The 11,572-nt window shown below is 38.2% G+C and overlaps 1 protein-coding gene across 1 annotated transcript in view; it reads left to right on the top strand.

The window, feature by feature from the left end:
- Positions 1 to 4,177: 4,177 nt before the first annotated feature.
- Positions 4,178 to 11,572, top strand: part of LOC150077676 (alpha-tocopherol transfer protein-like) — a 75,297-nt gene continuing 67,902 nt past the window's right edge. Inside the window, exon 1 of the mRNA XM_090385202.1 lies at positions 4,178 to 4,244. Coding sequence (XP_090241328.1) covers positions 4,187 to 4,244 — 58 coding nt within the window. The 5' untranslated portion in view covers positions 4,178 to 4,186. The remainder of the gene's footprint in view (positions 4,245 to 11,572) is intronic.

Below are 11,572 nucleotides of genomic sequence, written 5' to 3'. Positions count from 1 at the left end.
GTGGAAAGGTCAGGTAATGACCACCACATATCCCCGTAGCAATATGGCCTTAGATGCTAATGCTCCTAAAAACCAAATAATAACAACAACACACAAAACAGCAATGGTCCCAACACCGAACTCTGGGGGACTCCACTAATAACATCAGTCCACGACGAGCAGTATCTATTGATTACTACTGTCTTCTCCCACTCAACCATCCTTTTATCCATAACAGCAGCATTTCCCTTAATGCCATACTGCTCTAATTTGTACAGCAGCCTTCTGTGTGCAACAGTATCAAAAGCTTTCCTGAAATTCATGTATATGATATCAAAATTGCATACAGTTCTTTTGTGACCACATCGTAGTATTCGGTCAAATTGGTCAGGCAATATTTCCCCTTAAGAAACCCATTCTGCATCTGAACTATAGCTGCAGTCTTCTCTAGATGCTCGTGCATTGCTTCTTTAACTATAACTTCAGTTATAGTTAAATGTGTCAGAGCTATAACTTCAGTTATAGCTTGGACACAGCATGGGTTTGTTAAGGGGAAGTCTTGTATGACCCATTTGATTGGATACTATGATGTGGTCACAAAGGAACTGGATGCAAAGAATAACTTTGATATCATATATTTGGAACTTAGTCTTTTGATGCTGTTACACATGGAAGACTGCTGCACAAGTTGGTGCAGTGTGGCATTGTAGGCAAATTGCTGTTATGGATGGTTGAGTAGGAGAAGACAGTGGTAATCAATGGATACTACTCTTCTGGACTAATGTTGTTAGTGAAGTCCCTTAGAGTTCAGTGTTGAGTCCATTGTTGTTTTCTATATATATTGATGATGGTATATCAGGCTTAATGTCCAAGTTTGCAGACGAAGGTTGGCAGGGTTGTTAATGGCACTGACAGTATGCTGCTGCAACAGGATCTAGAAAAGTTGAGCAATTGGGCTGAGAAGTGGAAACTGAAGTTTAACATTGACAAATGAAAAGTACTGTATATGGGTAGCAGTAACCCCAAAGTAATGTATCTGCTATGCAGTACTACACTGAGGGTAGTGGAGAGTGAAAAAGACATGGGGGTAATTGTGCAGACAGACATGAAATTTTCTGAGCAGTGCAGATGGTCTGCAAGAGGAGCTCATGGTGTCTTGTCAATGATATACAGGAATTTTTCTAGCAGGGATTAGGAGGTGATTATCTCCTTGTAATAGGCCTCCTTAGCCGAGTGGGCAGGGGCGGGAGTGCAGTAGCACACGCTCTTTGAGCAGACCGGGGTTCAAGCCCCTGACTGCTGAATACGGTCGATCTGCCAACCCGCACTGGACCAGAGTGGCAGATTATGGTCCATTTCTCTCAGCAGGAATTGTTGAGGAGGCTTCCATCCTGCAGTGGATTGATAATGGCTGCACTTTTTTTTATCTCCTTGTATATGGCGATGGTCAGGCCACACCTTGAGTACTGTATACAGGTCTGGAGGCTTCATTTTAAGAACAATGTAGAGCTGCTGGAGCGAGTGCAGAGAAGGGCAACGAGATTAGTGAATGGAACAAAGGGTTGCTCTTACGAAGAAAGGCTTTACCCCTGATGGTAGTTACCTTTTTTGAGTAAATCTCGCTTCAGCACACTGGTCTACTGCCACCTAGTGGTTCCTTTACCTGCAGATTCTTAATGCATGAAGAATCACTACTGATAATCAGATCAAGAGTATTACTCCCTCTAGTTGCCTCCCAAACATGCTACTGTAGAAAACATTCATCCAATAAATCCACAAAAGCCTTGCTAGTGTTTGATGTACCAACCCACAAATTCCAGTCAATATCTGGGAAATTAAAAACCCCCATTATAAGACTGATTTACTGGCTCACTATTTCCCTGTACAGTTGTTTATTATACTCATCAGAGCCATTAGGCCTATACACACTCCTATTCTCAATTTTGCTTTACCAGTGCTTATGTCACACCAAACTGACTCGACATTGCACTGTCCAGCCATGTTGACTGACTGTACGTCCTTGGATTTTGTTTCTTAAATAATAGCTAAACCCCTCCTCCCTTCCTATTTTGTCTATCCTTCCTGTATACCTTGTACTCCCCAAATTCCAATTCTGCATTCCTTATATCTGTGGAACACCATGTCTCTGATCTCTGATATTCCAGAAATATCTGCCTTTGATGTTTTGACCAACACCTCAAATTTATTTACCAAACTCCTAGCATTGGTGTACCCGCAAGTATACATGCACCTGTTTCTATTCTTAGCTGCCCTAACACAACTCATGTGTTTGCTTGTACCAGAATGACTCCCAGCAGTCTCTTAAATCTCCTGCATCTTGTTTTCCAGGCTGCTGCTCATTCTAAGAGAAGCAGTGCAAGAATCACTTTCACCTCTCTATTAGTCCATGTATCCCCCCCCTCAAGCTAGCAGTTTTGTGACCCTCCTAACACTGCCTCGATAGCATCATCAAATAATCTTGCAACCTTTCTATTTAAGTATATCCCATCTCCGTAGAAGCATTCTCTTCTATCAACAAGCACAGATCAGGCTGAGAAATTCTACCCCTTTTTTTTTTATTTACCTCCTTGCCAACTTTTATCATCTGCAAACTTATTTAAGCCAGAGATATGACTTCATTAATAAATATTGAAAAGAATAATGTTTGTCCAAGATCAGCACTCCCCATGATAATCATTCTGTCTTCTTCCACTCAGCCATTCTATAATACACAGCAGTAATGTCTCTAATGCCACAATGCTTCAATTTGTGCAGCAATCTTTCGTGTGGAACACCATCAAAAGCTTTCTAAAAATCATGTGATGTCAAAATAATTTTTTTGCTTCCAATTCTCTGTGATTTAACTCTTAGTTCTTAACCAAGACATTAAATCCTCCCACCTCATAACCTCTCCGTACACATTGTGCTCACCATATTCAAACTCTGCATCCCTTATGATTGAGTGGCACCATGTTTCTGATATTCCTAAAATATCTGTTTGATGACTTAACCAACACTTCTAGTAATAGCACACTAATACTCTTTGCATTAGTGTACGTGCAAAATTTACATACACCTGTTTCTGCTTGTAGTAACTGTGACCTAGCCATTTGCATGCCCCATGAGGATCCAGACAGGCCTTATAATCCCCAACACCCTGCTTTCTGGAATGTTGCATATCCCAGTAGAAGCAGTTCAAAAATCACTTTCACTTCTTCCTTCAGCTATTATTAATCAATCAATCTATGTATCTCCCCCCCCCCCCAAAAAAAAGCTAACAGTTTTCTGATCAACTTAGCACCACACATAAGTGACATGGACGAAATTAACTGTTCTTTACTGATGATATATTAAGGATTCCTTATGTGCTGTGATGTAATGACTAGATCATAGTAATCCGCTTAGTTTGTTGAAAGTTTCGTCACATACATGGTAGTTATGAAATTTTATCAACTTAAAGAAATTATAAATTAAAAAATTACTAAATTATGAGCTTTAAAAATTTGCCTAAGAAAGGAAAGTGCACCTTCCATTCTGTGGTTGTCTAATTAAAATTATGGATTAAAATAAATTAAAGTGAGAAACTGTTCTTTACTTCATTTGTAATGTTTTATATAAGCTGAATTACAAATGGTATTTGTTCATTTGATAGTTTTGTTTCTTGCAATGTAAATTTTAAATATCAATTTCTTTGAGTGAAATTATAAGGAAAATAACAGCAAAAAAAACCCTTTTCTGATAATCAGTTTCAGATAACTGGAATGTTACTGTACTTACCTTACTTTACAAACAGGTTTGCATGTTGATAGCACATACTTAATTATGCACGCTATCAATTAACACCTCCCTAAAAACCAAACAACAACAGCACGCTATCAAGACCAAGCATTTTTATAAATAGTGTTGCACCTTTGGTAAATTGGACATAGGAAATACTTATTTTTAATCATAGAAGTTAAAGCACTAAAAATTTGATATCATTACACACACACAAAAAAGAAATATATATATATATTTTATATGCAACCAACTTAGGTTATTCTTTTTAATGTAGCTTCAAGCTAATGCTGTGGATGAAGTAGAGGATAAGATTGTTACTGCTATGGCCACAACTCCTATGATACAAGATAATGGAAGAAATATAGTTACAGCATTTCAGCAAGCATCCCTTAGCCCAGAATTGATCAAGAAGGCTGAAGAGGAGTTAATGGAGAAACCATGCTGGAGAGATAGAGATATTCAGGCTCTAAGAGATATGGTTATTGGTAAGAAAGTAACTTTTATAGTTGGCATTAAAAAAGAAAAATAAGAGAAACTCAATTTATAAGAATATAATGTTATCCATTTTTATTAGTTAAATTTTTGTAATCTCACAAATATGCAAGATTTATGTTAAAGTTAATGTTTTCTTTGAATGGGATACTGTATTTTGAAAATCTGTATCTAGTTGCCTTTACTGCTAATGGTTGGTTGAGCTGGGAGGCCCTCTTTATGAGCCTTAAGGTTCTAGAAATACAGATTTTGAATTTATTAGGGTTCAGAAATTTATAGGTGGTTTGGTCAGGTTAGTCTTTCTATCACTAAAGCTCTTGAGAACCTGTTTTGTCCTATTTTTCTTTTCCACACTTTTCATAGGTGCTGAAGCCTGCTTCACCAACCATCAAAAGGCATTGACTGGAACTTGTGAGTAGGTCATTCACACAGTAGAAAGACAGCTCTAGATTTATTGGATGACTGTTTTCTACACCACCATTTTAGACAGGCAACAAGAGAAAGCAGTACTGTTGATCTGATAATCAGCAGTGACTCTTCATGCATTAAGAATATCCAGATAAAAGAACCACTAAGTGGCAGTGATCCTAGTATATTGATGTGAGAGCTACTTAAACACAAATACTGTCAATGTGAAGGGGAAGAGAGTTTGCTTCCATAAAGGTGACTACAGTGGTTGTAGACAATTTTGAAATTCCCTTAGTGGGACCAATGTTGATGTTACCAAAGTTCTAGATGGGAAGCAGTCATGAAAGGTACTAAGCTTTTAATACCAACTAAGAGATATTGTTCAATGTATAAATCACCTAAAGTGATGCCAGATGAGCTGTTGTGACTAGGGGCAGAGAAGAAAAATTCACAGGATGATTATAAATTAGAAGGGGAATACAGAAACCCACAAACTAGTCTCCATTGAAGTCACTGAGGGAGGTTAGGCAAGCTAAGGTAAATTATGAAAAAATCTTTGACTAAGAATGAAAAAAGTAGAAAAGATAACTTTCCTGAAGTTCAACAAGGTAACTAGAAGGAAATGAAGGATTCAAATAGCCCACCATAATTATTCAATAAATATTTTGCATATATGTGTACCTGTGAAGAAGCTTGTAGGAATGGGAATACAAGAAGTACACCAAGTTTTAACTCAGAGCTAAAAAGCAGCAAAAGAGATAAGCAAATCTGTAGCCATAATTATGAGAGAACCCTTGAATTCAGGGGAGATGGACCTTGAGACTGTCACACATTCCCTCAGGTGAGTCAAGCTGGGCTTGCTACCTGGGAGTCTATAATGCTGGTGGAGCTGATATTCAGGTGGCACTAGTCAAGTGGACCTAATTTCAGCAAAGTCCAGTCAGTTTGTAATAGCCAAATCCTCTGCTTGCACCCTCAAGATGATGGGACTGTTAGTAACCATGGATATAACCCACGTGTGCAAGTCCTGAAATATGGCACCTTGTATACTGTAGGTGACCACCCAGGTTTGGACCACTAAGCAGGGGGTTGAAGTGTGGTACACACACCACATGGAAGAATGTGGTCTCTCTGTGTTACCAGTCAATACTAGGTAGTAGATGACTCATCAACTGGTGCAATACCACCACTATGTTTATTGGAGCTTTGGAACTTTGCTTGAAGTGATGGAACCTATGTTTAGTTTCCAGAGAAAAGTGCTGGCAATTATCCCCCCCCCATCTCTTCCATCATGCAGTATGATTGGTCTTTTGAGGGATTAGTAGCAGCAATGGCCACATGATGCAAGGAAGCCTATGGCTTATGCTGCACCAGATAAAAATAATAATAATAAATAAAAGAATAATAAGAAATTTTTTAAAAAAATAAATTAATAAAAGAAATGGAAATAACAATGTGCGTTTCCCTCCACCCGTAGGTAACTTATTCCAGTAATTTCTAACTCGCTAGATAAAATAATTTCCTACAATCCAGTCTAAACATTTCCACCCATAACTTGAATTTATGGCCCCTAGTTCTAGAATCATAACTGTGAAAATTTCATTCTCTTTCATGTTACTTATGCCTCTCAGAGCCTTAAACACCTCAATCAAATCTCCTCTAAGGTGCCTAGTTTCCAAGCTGTGGATATTCAAAGTCCACATATGTTGGATATATAGATATTCGGAGTCTTTCCTCCTATGGATGCCCTTTTGCTGATCTCACCGGGTGAGTTACCAGTCTTTGGATCCTTTCAAGAAGCTCAATGTCTTTCTTTAGGTGTGGTCTCCATACTTGAACGGAGTATTCCAAGTGTGGTCTAACAATAGCCTTATATAATGGGATTATGACATCCTTATCTCTACAACAAATGTTCGATAAATCATCAATAGGACACCACCATGGGCCTTCCTTAACCTGTCTACGGTGCTTGGAGAACTTCCTGTCTGACCATATCGTAACACCCAAGTCCCTTTCCTCCACTACTGGCTTTAGTTCAACTCCAAGTGTGTAAGTTATTTTGGGGTTACTGTTCCCCAGGTGTAATACCTTACACTTTGCTGGATTAAAGCATAACTGCCATTTTTCTGACCATCCCTGAAGTCTATACAGGTCACTCTGAAGAAGCTCTGCTTTCCATTATGATGGACATCCTGATGCAATCCAGTTTTCCTTATATTTCATGGGTACAGTTCTAAAGTGGTGGTCGCAGTTTGGCCGCTGGATAGTCCACCAAACCAAACCTATCAGTAACGCTCTAGGAGGCTTCAGGATCAGCTGGTGTATAATTTTACTGCTTTTACTCTGCGTGATAGTGACTGGAGGGAATCAGAGTAGTGTATGTATTGGCCATTGTGGAGGCCTCGTCGTGTCAAGGAGCTGGGTACATTACTGCCACATGTATTCCATATCCAAGAATTTCATTACTTCATACAGCATGGCCCCCACCTCCTTTGCTTACTACTGAATACATCATGAATTTTCAAACTAATAGAACAAACTTAACTGCAAAAAGATCAGGATCTCCCAAACACTTCCTTGTTTATTTCACAAATATATGTGGTTCTCAGTTACAATCTCAATTCTGCCCATTTCCACTTACATTCTTCCAAACCCCGTATGTATTCTTTTTAACAGAATTGCACTTATCAGTTGATTCAATCATTGCCCATCTCAGTTGCCCAAATTATTTACTGCATGATTCCTTTCACTTCAAAGGTGGTACTTGTGCATATGTCTGCTCTGATATTCCCTGTCAGAGACACCAGTAATTTAGAATCTCCTCTTTTCGATCTTATTTGGCTTAAAATCTCTCTACCACATTTTGTCAAATTCACTGTTTCCTCTATCATTCTCCTACTCTTTGACTTCCTTTCTTCGAAACTTGACTTTCCCAAGTCCAATTTCCTAACAGTGAGGTAATTTTCCTTGGTGATTTTAATGTTCAGAACTCCAGCTGGCTTATATTTTCTAGTGACCTGAACCCAACTTGTTCAGATGCTGAGGCTTTTGCCATTACTAGTGACCTCTCACAGATTGCATTTACCTGCCAGAATAACAAACAGTCCTAACCATGCAGCCAACGTGCTTAATCTTTTTCTCACAAACAACCCTTCTATGTGAACTGTTGAGGTGAGTGTTCTTCTAGGTACACCAGACCACAACTTGAAGGTCTCTTTTCCAATGGAGCCTTTCTCTCATGGCCATTCTCCACCTCGTGTTGTTTGGCACTACAAGAATGCCAAATTAGATCTGCACGATTTCTTTTCTTAATTGCTTTTGTTGGATTACTGTTTCAAATCTTCTGATGTTAAGGTTTACTTGGATCATGTTGGTGAAATTATTATAGAGATGAAATCCTTTATTCCACACTCCACATGAAAATCGGCCTTTATCTAAAATTAAGATAACAATGTTGCATATCGTAATTGGCTTGTATCCATATCACTAGATTCATTTTCTGCTACACTAAATGTTGCAACAATTGTAAAGCAGATATTAATCAGTCCAAACTAGATTTCAAACAGGCTAAAAGTAGAAAACTTGCTTCTTGTCCAAATGGTAGTTGAGCATTCTGGTCTCTTGTCAAAGATATTGGCCAAAACTTCCCACTTCTGTCAAAGCCAGATGGTTTTATTGCCACTTTAGTCAAAGCTGACCTGCTAGCATTCTACTTTTCTTTTAACTCATGTATTGATGATCTTCGTAAACCACGTTCTGCCATTCCCAGTACACTCCATTCTATGCCTCCAGTGGTCTTCCGCAAAAGGATTTTGAACAATCTCAATTCTAAGAAAGCTCCAGGTCCTGATGGTATTTCTCCACTTTCTCTCAAAATCTGTGTTCCTGAACTGACTCCTGTTGTGTCTTGCCTTTTTTTTCTAATTCAAAAGGTGTTTTTCCTTCTGTTTGGAAATTTGCTTGTATCCAGCCAGTTCTTGAAAAAGGTGACAAATCCCTCCCATCCAATGATCATCCCATTGCACTTATTTCTATTGTTTCTAAAGTAATGGAGAAATCAATTCACTGCCAAGTCTTAAACCCTTCTATCTGATCAGTGATCACCAGTATGGATTCCATCAGTTTTGATCTAAGAGTGGTATTCTGGCTTATGTTACCCATCTACAGACTAATTCAATGAAAAAGTTTGGTGAAACTGAAGCAGTTGCTGTTGATATTTCGGTGTTTTTTGTGTTTGGCATAAAGGTCGTCTAAATAAGCTTCCATCTTATGGTTTGCCAACTGTTTTTTGCAATTTGGAATAGTTTTCTCTATTACCATTCACTACAGGTAATGGTGGATGGCTCTGTCTTTTTAACATTAGCAGAGGCATATGACGCAAGAAAGCAAGCTTATACAGCACTATCAAAAAAAAAAAAAAAAAAAAAAAAAGAATCTTTCTCTTTCACCCATCCATTTGCTCCAAAATGTTGTCCACTTCTTCCTTGAATTTATTTAACCTATCGACTTCCACAACGACAGATGGAGGTTTGTTCCAGCAATCAACCACCAGCTGGCTAAATACAAATTTCCGTATATCTATTCAACAACTGTCTTTCCTTAATTTGAGTTTATGCCCCCTCAGGTTCATAATCTGAGCAAGAGGAAGAATGCCATCAGAATTGAGTCTGCTCAATCCATCCATTCAAGGCCTTATACACCTTAATCAGATCACCTCACAAGTGCCTAGACTCTAGATGCTGCAATTTGCAGAACTTTAGCCTTTCTTCCTAAGAGCACCCTTGTTCCCCTCACCAGTCATGTTGTCCTTCTCTATACTCATTCCAGCAGTTCTACATCCTTCCTCAAATGATGCCTCCATACCTGTACACAGTACTCAAGATGTAGCCTGTCCATTGCCTTATACAAGGGGATAATCATCTCCTTATCCCTGCTAGCAAAATTCCTGTATATCATTGATAAGACCCCATGACCTGCACTGCTCAAAAAAACATCATATATGACTGCACAATTACTCCCAGGTCTTTTTCATTCTCCACTACCCTGAGTGTAGTATCACACAGTTGTTACATTTCTCTCTGGTTACTGCTACCCACATGCAGTGCTTTCATTTTTCAATGTTAAACCTCAGTTGCCACTTCTCAGCCCATCTGCCCAACTTTTCAAGATCCTGTTGCAGTAGCATACTGTAATTAACAACTCTGCCAACCTTTGTATCATCTGCAAACTTTGACATTAAGCCTGATACACATTCTATATATCATTAATAAATATACAAAACAACAAGGGGTCTAACACCAAGCCCTGAGGGACTCTACTGATAACATTAGTCCACGAAGTGCAGTGTCCATTGATTCCTTTATCCTTAGCAGCAACTTGCCCTTAATGCCACACTGCTCCAATTTATATAGCAGTCTTTTATGTGCAACACTATGAAAAGCTTTCCTTTTGAAAAAAAAATCCAAGTATATGGTATCAAAATTGTTTTTTGCATCTAGTTGCTTTGTGATCACATTGTAGTGTCCAGTCAAATTGGCCAGACAAGATTTTCCTTAACAATCTCATTCTGTTTCTGAAGTATAATTGCAGCCTTGTCTAGTTAATCCTGCGTTACTTCTTTGACCACTGACTAAATTGTTTCCCTGGAATAGAAATGAAACTAACAAGTCCATAATTATTCATGTCATCCTTTGATCCCCTTTTGTGAATTGGAAATATATTCACACATCTCCAGTCCTTGCAGACTGGAGATGTGAATCCTTCAACCTCCTTTGAATCCAAGGATATTCTCTTAATTATGACTAAGGTTTGCTTACTTCCTTTGTTGCCTCCTTTAATATAATTGGATAGATCCCATCCAGCCCAGGTGCCTTTTTTATGTTTAACTTTGACAATTTATCCTCCACTTTGCTTTCAGTTATTACAAAATCATCAAGTTCCCTGTTAGGTTTAATAAACTTCTGTTATCTGCTTCCATACAGAATTCCTCATGTGTGACTGTAGATGCAAAATACTCATTCAATTTTACAGCAGCCTGAGTAGGATCATCAACAGTCGAACCATCTATATCAAGTGAAGCAATTTGATCGATACCTTTCCTTGGCCGACCGGGCTAGCCGGGTGGGTAAAGTACCTGCCTGGCAGCCCAAAGGTCGCGGGTTCGAATCCCGCCTCGGGCTTGGATCAGACTAGTGTAAAAACTTTGGGAGGTGCATTATGGCCACAGAAGCTGATGCGCTAACAAAAAAAAAAAAAATAAAAAAAATATATATATATATATCTCTTTCCTTCTAGAGTTTACATAAGAAGTCTTTGCATCCTTTGCCAAAGGTTTCTTCTTTTGCTTGCTAACCTCCTTTGTGACATAATCACAGACTAGCGTATATCTAGCTTAAAGCTTCTATATTGCCTGATAATTTATATGCATCCCATGTATTTTTCTTCTCTGCAATGTGTCTTAGTTCATTTGACATCTGTTTAGGCCTAAACCTTGAACAGTATTTCTTAGTATGAAAACCTTAGTAGCTTCCATAATTAATTCCTTGATTGCTTCTCATTTATAATTTGTTAGCTGATTAATTGTGGCTGGTAGCTTTGGGAAATACAGACATCAGCTGAATAGTTACTTGCATGAGAAGAGAAACAGGTTATTTATTTCCTTTTTATATTTTACAGATTTATGTTTTATATTTTTTTATTTTTAATATTTTTGCCAGTGCAGGAAAAGCCTGTCTTCCTTGCACTATGCAGATAAGACTAATATTTATCAGTACATCTAAAATGAAAGCTCTTTATAGTTTCTAAAAATAATGCTTTTCACAAATGTTTTATCTCCTTATCTTCAGTGATTGTAATCCTGCAGTTGACATTCACAGAAACACCAAAAAACCAAAGTGACAAATTGTTTGAGTTT

The sequence above is a fragment of the Mastigoproctus giganteus genome, chromosome 11 (assembly GCF_048544385.1).
Source record: "Mastigoproctus giganteus isolate SK-2022 chromosome 11, ASM4854438v1, whole genome shotgun sequence".
NCBI classification, from domain to species: Eukaryota; Metazoa; Arthropoda; class Arachnida; order Uropygi; family Thelyphonidae; genus Mastigoproctus; species Mastigoproctus giganteus.
The sequence above is the reverse complement of the archived record's forward strand: the minus strand, read 5'-3'. Positions and strand labels throughout refer to the sequence as shown.